The sequence below is a fragment of the Penicillium antarcticum genome, assembly GCF_028974205.1.
Source record: "Penicillium antarcticum strain IBT 31339 chromosome Unknown utg000006l_segment0_segment0, whole genome shotgun sequence".
In the NCBI taxonomy this organism is placed as follows: Eukaryota; Fungi; Ascomycota; class Eurotiomycetes; order Eurotiales; family Aspergillaceae; genus Penicillium; species Penicillium antarcticum.
Genome location: NW_026695304.1, coordinates 372,384 through 386,160, shown reverse-complemented (window position 1 = coordinate 386,160; position 13,777 = coordinate 372,384). Strand labels below are relative to the sequence as shown.

At 49.5% G+C, this 13,777-nt stretch overlaps 5 protein-coding genes across 5 annotated transcripts; 3 read left to right on the top strand and 2 right to left on the bottom strand.

The window, feature by feature from the left end:
• Positions 1 to 336: 336 nt before the first annotated feature.
• On the top strand, positions 337 to 1,261 carry N7508_006228 (snoRNA-binding rRNA-processing protein IMP4; the record flags this gene model as incomplete). Its single annotated transcript, XM_058464294.1, has 2 exons — positions 337 to 342; positions 392 to 1,261. 2 exons carry the CDS (start codon positions 337 to 339, stop codon positions 1,259 to 1,261), a joined length of 876 nt encoding a protein of 291 aa, XP_058318147.1.
• A 1,081-nt stretch (positions 1,262 to 2,342) lies between these two features.
• On the top strand, positions 2,343 to 2,900 carry N7508_006227 (uncharacterized protein; the record flags this gene model as incomplete). Its single annotated transcript, XM_058464293.1, has 1 exon — positions 2,343 to 2,900. One exon carries the CDS (start codon positions 2,343 to 2,345, stop codon positions 2,898 to 2,900), a length of 558 nt encoding a protein of 185 aa, XP_058318146.1.
• A 546-nt stretch (positions 2,901 to 3,446) lies between these two features.
• Positions 3,447 to 4,595, bottom strand: N7508_006226 (BRCT domain protein; the record flags this gene model as incomplete). The annotated part of the gene is made up of 5 exons (XM_058464292.1): positions 3,447 to 3,806; positions 3,864 to 3,970; positions 4,034 to 4,069; positions 4,140 to 4,367; positions 4,418 to 4,595. 5 exons carry the CDS (start codon positions 4,593 to 4,595, stop codon positions 3,447 to 3,449), a joined length of 909 nt encoding a protein of 302 aa, XP_058318145.1.
• Positions 4,596 to 5,365: 770 nt separating this feature from the next.
• On the bottom strand, positions 5,366 to 7,624 carry N7508_006225 (bifunctional anthranilate synthase/indole-3-glycerol-phosphate synthase; the record flags this gene model as incomplete). Its single annotated transcript, XM_058464291.1, has 1 exon — positions 5,366 to 7,624. One exon carries the CDS (start codon positions 7,622 to 7,624, stop codon positions 5,366 to 5,368), a length of 2,259 nt encoding a protein of 752 aa, XP_058318144.1.
• A 557-nt stretch (positions 7,625 to 8,181) lies between these two features.
• N7508_006224 (nucleoporin) lies at positions 8,182 to 13,773 on the top strand (the record flags this gene model as incomplete). The annotated part of the gene is made up of 4 exons (XM_058464290.1): positions 8,182 to 8,249; positions 8,298 to 9,234; positions 9,284 to 12,361; positions 12,415 to 13,773. 4 exons carry the CDS (start codon positions 8,182 to 8,184, stop codon positions 13,771 to 13,773), a joined length of 5,442 nt encoding a protein of 1,813 aa, XP_058318143.1.
• Positions 13,774 to 13,777: the final 4 nt, after the last annotated feature.

Sequence of the window (13,777 nt, the reverse complement as noted above, 5' to 3'; positions counted from 1 at the left end):
TTCGAAAGTCGTGAGCAATAAAAGAGCGTAGAGGACAATCCGGTCGTCCTTGAGGGTTGAAGTCAGGGCCGAAGCGGAGGGGCAGAGATGCGGGGCGGAGAACTGATCATGTAATACTTAGCAATATATCATCGGGCATGACATGGGGATTCCTTACATCGAGCTCTCTCGAACAAAAGAGAGGTGAAGTTGTCTAGTCGAGAAGCCCTCCGCAATCCAGATTCTTTATCGGTGCGATCCCACTCCGGATACGCAGACGAGCCAAAGACGCAGCCTCGGAGTTAAGAAAAAAAAAAGTTAGCCGCCTCTCACTTCAACATTCTCCAACTCGACAAAATGCTGGTAAGTATTTATCGCTCTGAAAATATGACATGATGCTCATTGTATACAGCGCCGTCAAACCCGCGAGCGTCGCGATTATTTATATCGGAGAGCGTTGCTACTCCGCGATGCCTCCATTGCTGAAAAAAGAGCCCAGCTGAAAGCTTCATTGGCTTCTGGAAAGCCTTTGGATCCCACGATCGCAGACGACAAAGCTCTTCGCGCAGACTTCAAATATGACGAATCAAAAGATGACGCTGAGATGGACATTGACGACGAATATGTTTTAACGTCCGGTATTATCGATCCTCGTCCTCTGGTCACCACCTCTCGCTCCCCCTCCGCTCGTCTCGGTGCATTCGCAAAGGAAATCCGTCTACTTCTCCCCACCGCTATCCGCCTTAACCGTGGAACCCTTGTTTTGGGAGATATGGTCTCCAGCGCAACCTCCGCCGCCTTGACCGACATGCTTCTCCTCCACGAGCACCGTGGCACTCCCACCGCCCTCACAATTTCTCATCTTCCCCATGGCCCGACTGCCAGTTTCTCCCTTCACAACGTCGTTTTGCGCGCAGATATCCCGAATTCGGCTCGCGGTACTGTGTCCGAGAGCTACCCACACCTGGTCTTTGAGGGCTTCACCACCAAGCTGGGTGCCCGTGTTGTTCAGATCCTGAAGCATCTTTTCCCGCCCCGTGAGACTGGCAAGGTTGGCAATCGCGTTGTCAGCTTTGTGAACAAGGATGATAACATCGAGGTGCGCCACCATGTCTTTGTCAAGACTGGATACCGGGATGTGGAGCTGGCCGAGGTTGGCCCGCGCATGACTATGCGTCTGTTCGAGATTCGTGGAGGCACCTTGGAGAAGGGCTCCAGTGGTGATATCGAGTGGGCCCTTACTCAATACACAAGAACCAGCAAGAAGAAGGACTACTTGTAATCTTCTACATATTCCCATCACTGCATTGGATGTGACGTGGGTTTGCTAAAAGACAGAACCTTGCGACGTTACATTGATGATCGACTGGCGTATCTGGTGTTAGAGGGCAATTAGAAGGGTCTCTTTTCTTGTGTTATTGTCTTTATACCCTGTTAAAAATTTGTGGATCATATATCTTGATCCCAAAAAGGAATGCAAAACATAAAATATACACCACAACCCTACTTTACGGTAGATCCACTGGCGAAACTGACTACCCTCAGCCATGTTACTGTCACACAATATGTATTTTCTAGCTCGACACTCATACTGCACACTCCTTGGTGGACTGGTCTCTAAATTGATGCTGTGACAGAGTCTGGAATATCATAATACTAGACTAAACACACGGCCAAAGCAGGAAGCAATATTCGAGATATCGCCTCTAGTATCTGGCACCTAACGCCGAACTACCTCGGGTTTCTAGCTCTATCATCTGTCTAATTCGTGCTTTTCTCTCCTCCTTTGCCGACATAATCTTTGCCCTTGGATACCATTGGACCTTATATTCTGGGCATTTCCCTAGCTTGCATACCTAGCGCGCACTTGCGCCTAGTTCAAACAACGCGAGTCATGAACCTGGCTCGAGACAAGATTGTTCTGTCGTACTTTTGCTTTTCACCCCCTTTACCCTCTTCTTTTCTAAATTGACATTTGAATCGTGAGACCCCCATGGCACTTTCATTGACCACTCGCCATAATCTCTGTATATTTCTTAGTGATGGCGCTAAAAACAACCCTTCCCTTGACGACGACTTTTGTGCCTCCAGCTTCTTGTTGGGATTCAAACGTTGATACAGCTGCCGGAGCTGATATAGCCGCCGACGAGGAAAGCAACGCTTCAGACGCGCCTTCCTCCACCGTGTGGACTGTAGGACCAACGACGAGTGCGCCAGAATGTTATCCCTCTGGTTATACCTCGGCCTCTTTTTATTCACCAGGTTTATGCCCGAACGGCTATTATATTGGTCTAAATTCAACGCTTGACATTGGAACCCTGACTGAAACTCGTGCGTCTTGTTGTCCTACGTAAGTAATTACCATGACCTATTACCGGTGGCTTGAAGTTGAGCTTTTCGTTTACGTGATGATGATTTGCAGACTGTTCAACGCCAATCCCACAGACGTTGGTGCGAGATGTTCAGGATATCTATACGATGGAGACGATTTTGCAGGCACGATATATGCAAATGCTGTGTCCATTCGATGGCAGTCCACCGACTTTACCACGCCAACCATGACCTCGACCACGATCAAACCCAAGACATCATCCATTGCCCGGAATACATCCACCCAATCCCCGGAAGCCCCATTAGAAAGCCACGGGCTGACAATTGGCGCGAAAGCAGGCATCGGTGTAGGGGTCTCTCTGGGCGTCATTCTTACTATCGGCTTAGCCCTTTGGCTCTTCTACGCCCGACGAAAACGAAGCCAAAGCCCTCCGCAAGGCCATGACGAACCTGATCATATGACCGAGAACGTTGTAATATATGAGACGTTACCTGTCGAACTCCCTACTCCAACCTATTTTACGACGGAGTTGCCAACACCTCGCTCTGGTTCTCCACCGTCAAAGCCGGCGGAGTTGGCTTCAAGTTGAGCACCAGTGGTCCATGAAGGCAAATGGATTGCAACACGAAATACCACAATTAATAATCATGGTAGACTGAGTGATACTTTGACGCAGTCTTACGTTCATGATATTTTAATTCTATTGTTCCCAACATTGGGTCGTGAGTTTGCATACAATGCCATGAAGCATTGAATATATTCTACACCAAACCCTTCAAGTGATTTAAACACATTCTTTTAATCTCTTTTCTGGCATCTTTTCGAACATCTTTCATACTCATTTTCAAGTGCCACTGTTTGTTGTTGATAAAGTAGCGATGTAATTATGACTCCTATTGGTGTACTAATCTTATTCTTTGGGCGGGAGAGGAGCTGTGTAAATGGTTCATGAGTGTCACTATACTACCACTCAAATGTTGATCTGAGTTGCAGTTCTATCGTCTTCATCCACACCAAGTTTCATTTCCTCAAAGTTCCCACCACTGACGTTGTTCACTGCCTATTCTCCATTTGCTTCGTGCCCATGTTCGTCTTCATCCTCCTCAGGATCAGTCACCACTCACATTGAAGTATGTTACTTTCCCTGCTCAGCCGAAGTATTGCTGCTTCCACTCTGAGAATTCGTTGCACGACTCATGTTCTGTGTTCCCATCATGAAGCTGCTGAGGATACTTCTTTGTTCCTCAAGATAGAACCAACCATCATGGGCCAGCAAGGAATTCCCATCAGCATCCTTCTTTGGTGGCGGGCTCTGTCCATCTGCCCGGTCTTCCCAATCCTTGCCAGTGTGGATCTTGAAGTGAGTCTTGAAAATTCCGATGGCGAGCTGGATGCTTTTTCTCGGTGGGGCCAGCACTTCGACGGAGGATTTGCCAGTGCGGCTGAATTTGATGTAAGTTGAGTACATGTGGGGCTCAGAAAGAGACTCGTAGACCTAGTCTTGATCAGCAATAGCTTTTAAACAGGATTTTTGATGGTTGACATCACTTACGGCCAGCTGGCACTTTTCTCTTGTCGTGGCTGGTGGCTTTGTTCTGCGGAATATGGTGGCGCTGTAGAGGGTTCCAGTGAGACTTTCGAAATATTCTTGGCGGACCGCTGAATGGTTCGAATAAACGTTAGATTTGTATATAACATGTTGGCCGGCCAGTGGTTACTAACCTTTTCTTTTGCCTTTCAGTTTGACAAATGGGTCAACTAAAGCATATCAATATCAGTACATTCGCTAGCTGAAGGTCGACAGAGTGAGAATCAGAGCAAACAATACCAGCAGGGCGCTTTGGAGCTTTGGGCTGGGATTTGGTGACCTTGATGGGTGTCTTTGATGCCTTTGCCTTGGCAGAATGTGCCTTCTTTGCCTTCTTTTCCGCCACCTTGACGATATTCTTCAAAAGATAAGGTCCCTCACCCTTTGGCCGACGAGTCAAGGATAGAAGCGAGTCATCAAGCCAGTCATAGGTGACGACCTTGATCCCGAGCTTGTGCGCATTGTCCACTGTACTCCATTGTTAGCTCAATGCTACAAGGGATTTCATGGTAGCATACCAGAATCGACATTCTGCTTGAAGGCTTCTTCGGTTGTGATCAGATGAGTCACTCGAGGATTGACATCCCGACTGAACACTCCCCCGTTTGCTCGAATCCATTGCGGAATCTTCTCACCAACGCCCCCCTCAAATTTGCCTGTCATTGAGGCATGGATGTTTGCAAATGTCTTCCCCATTTTGGAGATCAACCAGGGGCAGGGGTTTCGTTGTAGACTTTCGTGGGTTTTGTTTGTCTATGCTGCTTGGATTGGTGACGAGGAGTGAAAGGTCCTCGGGTAGGTGTCTTGAAGGCGAGGCTCAGATATATTGCAGAGATAAACTTTCAACTTCTCTGAATGAGTCTTAGGATTGTAGACCCGGTTGGTAACTGACTTTTTTAAATGGTATGTTTGTCGAGAGTGACCAGGGAGAAAGAAAGTGAGATGCAGAAAGAGAGCAACGATCGATACAAATAGAAAAAGAATCAGAAGGTTCCCCTTGGGGCAATATCAGATGAGCGCATATGAAAGTGAGCGAAGGAGAAGAGAAAGCAGATGGCCTCAATATTCTCCTGGAAAAGGAGTCGATATGCAATATGTCTAGAAGACGAGGCAATCCCAATATGGACTGAGTATATTGAGAGGATCGTCTCCAATCGTTGCTGGTATGTCTGTGTTTAAGTGGTTGAGATGTTGGGATAGCGAGGATGGATTGATAAACCAAGGAGAACAGCGGAGGGATACTAAGATGGGAAACGCTAGGGGACGTTCTGGGGGTAAGAAAACTTGAGGACAGGAGTTTCACTGGTATATGATCAAACCAGCGCAAGTGAGAGTAGATTAAGAAGGTTGAGACACTGAAATAGCTGATGTTGTATTCATCTAGAGCATAGATTCATAATGCATCGAATATGAAATGAGACCGAAAAAAGTATACCGGAAAATGAAATAAAAGTATGGTTACTTAATCATTGCCGAATGTCTTTGGCTGCTTTCACGAAGGCACGGATTTTCTCCAAATCTTGGGAGCCGTTAGTCTCGACGCCCGAGCTGACATCCAGAGCAACCACTTTCTGGCCAGAATGGCCAAGCTTCTTCACGATGTCGACCACATTATCCGGGTTCAACCCACCAGCAAGAATAACGCGGAGTCCCTCGTCACTGTCGAGTGTCTTCTTAACACCAGATTCTTCTAGCAGCTCACCGGAACCGCCTGCGCCAGAATCCAGCAGGGGAAGCGTGTGGTATGCGCGGCGGGCAATGCCAATGTCGCCCGGTGCAAATTTCCGGATGACGGGAACTGGGATCAAGCTGGCCCACTCCAATGGCTCAGAGCCATGGAGTTGCACAACGTCAAGTCCCAACTTTTGTTGTTGAGAAAGAACATATGACAACGGCTGGTTCATAAAAACACCCACAAGAAGTGCGCGGGAAGGGTGACGCAAAACATTAGTAGAGTGGTCGAACCATTCTAATGGCGTGGCCTTTGTCGATTGCTGTGATGAGACAGCGGCTGGACGGGGTGTAGACTTGATAACTTGGGAGATGCGGAGGGCCACATCATCTTGGACTAGACGCGAACGGCCTTGAACCATGATGATACCAACAAGATCCGCACCAGCTTCAATGGCGGCGACAGCTGCTTCTTCAGATCGAGTGCCACAGATCTTGACCAGTGGAGAGCTCGAGACGCCACCAAGATCTTTGTCGGAACCGCCGAGAAGCTCCGCGACAAACGCAGAAGTATTTTCGGCCCGCATTAAAGCCTCGCCAACAAGAATTGCCTTGACGCCTTCCTTTTTATATGATTCCACATCCTTGGGTCCCAGGATTCCACTGAGAGCACACACAATTGTGCTCTCGGGAACTTGATCCATCAAGCGACTTGTGGTTCCGAGGTCGACTTCAAAGCTCGTCAAATCTCTGTTGTTGACACCAATCACTTGGGATCCGAGATCAACAGCAGTCTTCATCTCCTCGGGAGTGTTCACTTCAACCAAAGGTTCCATGCCAAGGCTGCGAGAGTAGTGATACAGTCTAGTCAAGAGCTCGAGGTCCAGCATCTTCACAATAAGTAGAACGGTATCAGCACCGGCCAGGCGAGCTTCCAGAATCTGGTATTCGTCGAAAACGAACTCCTTTCGAAGGACAGCCGGTCGGTTAGGAAGTCCCTCCAAGCTCTGGCGAACAGCCCGCAGATCGTCAATCGTGCCCTTGAACCATTCCGGCTCTGTGAGGACGGAAATGACGCTAGCTCCAGCCTTGGCATACTCTCTTGCCTGGGCAGGAGCGCACACATCGGCTGAGATGATACCCTTTGAAGGCGATGCACGTTTGATCTCCGCCATCAGGGAGAGGGGATAGTCGGATTGCCTCAGTCGCGCAGGGAATGAAATTTGAGGGGGCGCAATGTTTTGGTCGTATGCGGCCTGGAGAGCCTCCGGACGCAAGGCAGGGACCTTCTTTTGCTCAGCAACAGCATTTCTGCGATGAGCATAAATCTTGTCCAAAATGGAGACTTTCTTATCCACCGGTGCGGCAGGAGTTGCGGTCTGGGCCTTGCTCCAAGTACCAGAGGTGAGAGTCAGGAAATTCCTGAACATGGTGCGTCCGTACTCTGTCAGAATGCTCTCGGGGTGGAATTGAACGCCTTCCACGGTAAGCTCCTTGTGTCTCACGCCCATGATAACGTTCTTGCCGCTACCATCCTCCAATTCGGCCCACGAGGTGACTTCCATACACTCAGGGACAGTAGAGTGTGTTCCGGCGAGGGAGTGGTACCGAGTGACGGAGAGCGAAGTTGGCAATCCCTGGTAGACACCCTTGGCGTCATGTTTCAACACCGAGGTCTTTCCGTGAAGAATTTCGCCGGTGACATCCACCTTGCCACCAAATGAAGTAATCATGCACTGTTGGCCCATGCAGACACCAAAGATGGGGACCTTTCCACTGAAGTATTGAATTGCAGCATTGCTAATTCCTGCATCAGTCTCTGGGTGGCCGGGGCCGGGACTGATGACTAGTTGGGTAGGCTTCTTCGCGATCAAGTCCTCCACGGTGACTTGGTCATTGCGGTAAACGGTCACGGTGGCACCTTCCAGGACCAAGTACTGGTAGACGTTCCAGGTGAACGAGTCGTAGTTATCGATCAGGATGACATTGGAGGCGCTGGCCAATTTGGCGACGCTGGTGGGTTGGTGGGGGGAGTGGTCGACAAGGTCCGCCATGGCCACGGATGCTGAGGAATTGGGGGTCAGAGAGATAAATCGGTCAATATGGTCATCAATGAAGCCTTAATCTCCTTGCAAATCAGACCAGAAATGTTGCTGTCGCATGGAGATGACTCAGAAAGAATATCGGGTTGGATGCCGATGCTCACCGCCTGGCAATATGGAAGAATAGGCTACGGAGAGCAATTGCGGCCATGAGCTACAGAGCATTTCTTTCTGGTCTTTTTGCTGTCATTCTGGGGAAAATAGATTTAAAATAAACACTTGGAGCTTTCATAAATTAGAGAAAGCATGTAAGCAGAAATTTAATTTGTAAAATGCGATATAATCAACAGCCATGCATTATTTTCATAATGGCCGCAACAGCCCCCCGTACACCGCCATCGGCACCTGATTGTTGATCCAGTCGCGGTGAATATTCTTTTGAAGCTTCCTCTCAAGTCAAGAGCTCCCCACGCTCCCCATCCACCTTTTTCTTTACCCTCTCGTACCCTTACGTGGTGTCGCTTCGCTCTGCCCTTTCTTTTTATCCTATGATGATCTAATTGCCCCAAATGGCTCCCGTCCCGGAGGCCTATTTTCCGTCCCTGGACAAGTGCTTCTCCGGGGACGTTCAGCTCTTGTATGTATGCGTTAGTCCAATGATAACGCATATGCTAACACACTGCAGATCTTGGAAAAGAGCTTTCCTTCACACCCTCGACCCTGAAGGTCATGCCGATGAAGGCGCAATCAACGCCTTCCTTTCACATCCCGACAGCGTTCACCTGCTTTCCGAGAGCTTGAAACCGTTCCCTCCTCCTTCCGCTAAAACTAAGTCCGAATTCGACTCCAAAACCGCTGCTATTCATGTCGAGACCAATGGCCAGAGCTCTTTCAATCTCCAGGAAATCAAAGCCGACGCTCTATGGTTGAGCGAAAAGGCCAAAATCGACGAGGTCGCTGCTCTCCGGATTGCTGTGCTGGAATGGCAGGACCGCCCGGCGACGCGCCTCAACCTCGGCTTTTCTAACGAAGAGGCGACGAGTCTACAAAGCGCGACTGGGACCGAGAACTTTCGAGGCTCTCTGGCAGGCCCCCACTTAGCCGCTATCCTGAGCCAGACAGGTCGAAGCGAGAGCATCTTGTCTTTTGATGCAGAGGAAAATAGGCGCCTGCGGTTGCGCGAGTTGTATCTTTGCGAGACAACTCATGTATTGAAAACGCTTCGCAAACTGCTCACTCTGTCCTTGCATGATTCTATTTCTGAGACTGGCCAAACCACATCTGCAATCTCTGAGCGCAAGCTCGCTTTGCAAAAGCTGGGAGCCACTATCTTCCACTCCAAATCCTCAGGTGCCGGATTAAAAGAATTCGTCCAGGACTCCATCGCCTCAATACGCAGTCGGTTGAAGGCTTTGGAGAGTAATGGCGGCTGGCTGAGTACCGCTGAGAGCAGCGAGGAAATTGAAGGACTTTGGAGAACAAGCATTGTGGAAGAGGTTGTTCACATCTTGCAACTTGTTTTCCACCAGCTTTCAGCCTCGGCGGAAATTCCAACAGCAGAGCTCCTGCTGTCCTGGCTTGAGCTCATGGCCGAATATGGCTTCTTGCAAACAATACAAGTGGTAGGTGTAGTATCATCTTATCAAACATCGCATACTAATACGCTGATAGCCATGTCAGCAACCAGAGGAAGTGCTGCTACCCCTACAGTCTTTCGCCTCGCTTACGACATTGGCATTCCTGAAAATCCCTGAAGTCATTGATTCGCTCACGCATCGCAAGCATTCCGGATACTCGTCGGAACCGTACTTCCTATCGAAACGCAAACTCCCCAAAATTAATGAGATCTTCCTCAGCGTGTGTGGGGATGTGGTCCTTGCAAACCCAGCAGTCCTTGCGTGGGGCTTAATTCTCCATACTATCGCAGAATTGGCAACCACTGACAAGAATGACAGAGAGGAGCGGCAGTTCAACACAGCTATCGATTCGTTCCAATCGAACACGCAGCACGCAGGATCAATTCAAGGTTCAGAATACTCGCTTTGGGAAGATTTGCTGGATTGTGCCCGGACTCCGATACACACTGCTGAGGAATCTATTCTTGCATTGGTATCTGATCTCGTAAAAGAATCCGTTTTCGACACTATTACTATCCTCTCTTCAAAGATCGAATCAATGTCAGCCGTCGATGACGGCCTGACAGCCCGGTGGATCCGCCTGTGCCTCATTGACTCCATTAGACTTGCAGTTCTGTATCTGGAGTACACAGATGTTGTGGAGTCTGTACTGGCAATTTTGGAGGACAATGGCAGTGGCTTTTCCAGAGATTTGGACTCATTAGGGCCTGCCAGTGATCCCAAACGTGTATTTGCCAAAGACCGCTTCCTGATGGACAGTATCTTCAATGTCGCACGGTCACGTTTCCCATATGAAACTTCACCTTTTCTGCGCCTTTGTCGGGTTCTTGTCAGTGGACACAGTTTGAACGAGGATGGCTTGCCCGAGATTCTGGACGAGCTGGAAAACATGCAGTCCTTCACGCAAATAATGGAGCCCCATTTCCAAGGCTATGCAACAATTCGAGAGGACGAGGACGCAAATTTTGTGGCTTTGCTTCAACCCCTCCCAATGTTCGAGGTCACATCCTACCATCATCATTCTCAAAAAGCATCGAGCAATGCTTTGGTCGTCTGCGGTTCTTCGCAACTTCCTACACAAACAATTGGCCAGGTCATCTCTGATTCAAAGCCAGCTGTCATCAAGTGGGTACATCAATACTCCTGCTTAAGTTTCTTGGGAAGTTGGCTTGAAGAATGGAGCGAAAATGGTGGTCAATCCCCTGGATGGACCGATGACACCGGCACAGATATCATTGCGCTCCTGACAGAATTGATAGCCAATTCTAAGACTTCAAGTACCGAAGCGGCCAGTGGCAAGCGAATTTTGGAAATGGCTAGCGATGGTTTGTCTAAGCAGGGCGACATTATATCCGTGGTCTTCGACATTTTCGAGCGCAACCTGCAGAACACTGGATCTCGAGGAGACGCAACCAAATCTTCAAGTGCAGCCATGGCATGCTTGGGCTTCATCAAAGCCCTTATCAAGGTTCTCCCCAGTCGTGTATGGCCATTCCTCGGCCGTAGCAGCTTCATCGGATCCGACGGTAAAGGTGGTATGATGAGCGCTATCATCTCCGCCATGGAGGTTCCTTCTGGTGATTATCCATTCCTAGTCAGCTGTGTCGATCTTGTCGAAGCAGTCGTGGATGATGCAGCATCCCGAGCAGTGTTACGGAAAAGTCCGAGCAGTGTATCAAGCAAATCATCCATTGCGTCTGACTGGAGTGCGGGTATCCCTTCTCATGTCATGAGAAATATTCTTTTGAATCTCACCCGTGTGATGGTCGAGATCTTCAACAGCAACGGCAGCTGGAGATTCAACCTACCTGAACAAAGATTCAAGGTGAACTCGATGCTTGCTGCCTCCTTTGAGCGTGTGTTGTACTACGCATATGGAATCAATGATGGTCCCAAGCTAGATTCAAAGGTTACTGGTGTCTTTTCTGCTTCTGCAGCTTATATCCTGGATGCACTGCGACCTCAGTCAACCACAGACCTGACTTTCAACCCAATCCTTCGATTGATCACCGAAGGTCTTCAAGCCCCTCCCACACTCCACCTCCGATACCTCAAGCTAGTCGAAAACCAGGTCAATTCTACACTGCGGCTTTGTATCAAACTTGTGCAGGCAGCTCAACTGGCCGAAAAACCTACCTCCCTTCTAGAAGAGCAGTTGTTCAAGGCTAGTCCCGTTCTTGTCAAACTTTATGCCCTGCACGATCCTTTCAAACTACCGGTTGTGTCGATGCTTGAGATATTGATCTCCAGCGCTGCTTCAATTCCAGACAATGAGCCACCATCCCTTGTTGGTCACCTCGGGGCCGAGTCATCCTGCCTATTCCTTGACGTCCTATCACAGCTTGACAAGCCTTTGGGTGACACTGCCTTGCAACTTGCAATCTGGCAACTTCTGTCAACATTCGTTAGCAAGCGCCAGCAGTGGCTTGCAGTGTTTATTTTGACGGGAGCATCTCCTCGTCAGACTCTGAAGAAGGGGGCACCTTCCAGTGGTCTAAAAATGCGAAGTGCGCCTTTCCTGCAGATGGCGCTTGAGAAATTGTCCCACATCGATCAATTGGAGCCACAGGTGGCTTTAGCGTTGCTCGAATTTATCTCTCGTGCACAAGAAAACTGGCCGTGGGCCACTCCTCATATCGGCAAGCATCCTCAGTTCTTTACCAGCATTATCAACTACGTCTCAAAGTTGAAGATCGCCAAATTACCCGTTATGGACCAAATCTATAGCACACGGATTGCGGCTGTGGTCGCCGACCTTTGCGCCGTCTACATGCACTCGGCAAAGGAAGTGAACGACCGAAGCTTCATCAAGACTATGATTCCATTAGTATCTTGGTTTTCTCACGGCGCAGTTGAAGTTTCCGCTTACAATGCTTCGTTGCATGCGAACCTGAAGAAGAACTTCGAGAACCGATACTCGGGTTGCAAGATTATCGACTTTAAGAGAACCCTCCTCGAAGTTCGCACTCTCGGACAGGATTACTACTACGACTTGAGTATGGCCGAAAAGCTGCTATCCTACGACTTCGCCTGGGCTGGAAGCCGAAACCGTGGATTTGCCGATGAGTTCCAGCGCGCCAATATCAACCTATCTCTTGTCGAGGCACAGGTGGTAAGTTCTTTCTCATGATAATAACATGCATCGCCTTGTCTAACTGATTACAGGATCTTCTCAACAGCTGGAAGTTCTTCGCCATCGAGCATTGCACAGACTTTATGCCTGATCACGAAATTCGAAAGTCAATGGCAGTAGTTGCGCAGAACTGCCTAATCGCCAACACCGAAAGTGGTGCTTCCGAGGCTATCTTTGAACGAATCAAACAAACGCGCGTTGACTTCGCCCAGGCTCTCCTACAGCGTCTCGTTGAGGTGGGTGCTAGAGGTGCCGAGGTTTTCCAGTTACTTGAAATTGCTTGGAAGGCACTTCGAGCCCGGCACCCGTCATATGAAGATGCTCTGATCCACGATGACACAGAATATTTCCGGTCACTCTTGAATGTGCTGTTCCTTGCCCTTCAATTCCACCTAGACAGTCCCTCTCGCGCAGCTCCCGAGGTCATCAACAAGAAGGCCGAAATTTCGTCAGATCTGACAGTTATCGTGGAAATTGTAAAGACCGTTGTGGCACAGGGCTTCAGAACGCTCACCACGTATCTGCACGAGGAGCCCGAAAAATGCACGACAAAGGACTTCGCTATCATCATTGCTATCCTGCAGACGGTCTTGCAAGTGAAGAATGCCGATCGTTTGTATGAGCACATCGTGTACCACATTGAGGAGAACGAGACTGTTCGCCATGCAACAACGCTCTTCTCTTGGGCCGATCAGCTAGCAGCGGCAGGTGACCCTGTTTACGCCCAATACAGTGTCTCGATCCTCGTCAAGATGTCAACGCTGCCCATGCTCGCAGAACACCTAGCCGTTGAGGCGGTCTTGATGAAGCTCTCCACCTGTCGTCTCACAAACCTCCTCACCTCGGCCAACGGGTTCGGACCCTTCGATCAAGTTCCTCGCCTGTTCAGTATCTGGACTGGGGGTTTCCTCCCCCTCTGCTTGAATCTTCTCTACAGTGTCATGCGCACTGCACCGGAGGTTGCAGCATTCCTGAACCAGTTCGAAGGCCGTCTTACCCGTGCCTCGGACGCATTCTCAACCGCGCATGCGGGCACTACTATAGCACCATCATCCAACTGGATTACGCTTGGCATGGCTTCCGAGGCCAACTCCCTTGGTCTAATCGCCCACATCCTGGACCGATACCGGGTTGCCGGCGCCAGTGTTGGAATTGATACCCAGGCCATCCAGCCTCTCAAGTGGGACAGGGTACAGGTCCGGGAGGATATTGAAGAATTGATTGGCCGCCGCTCTGTTCTACGAACACGCATTGTCGCAACGTGTGATAAGGAGATGGAATGGGCCCGGAAGAAGCCTCTCAGCGCGACTTCTGGGGCAGAGAACCGGTTGGAAGAGAAGGTCGTCAATCAGATGAAGGCCACACTCGCCTGTCTCAAGGAGGATTCATGAACAA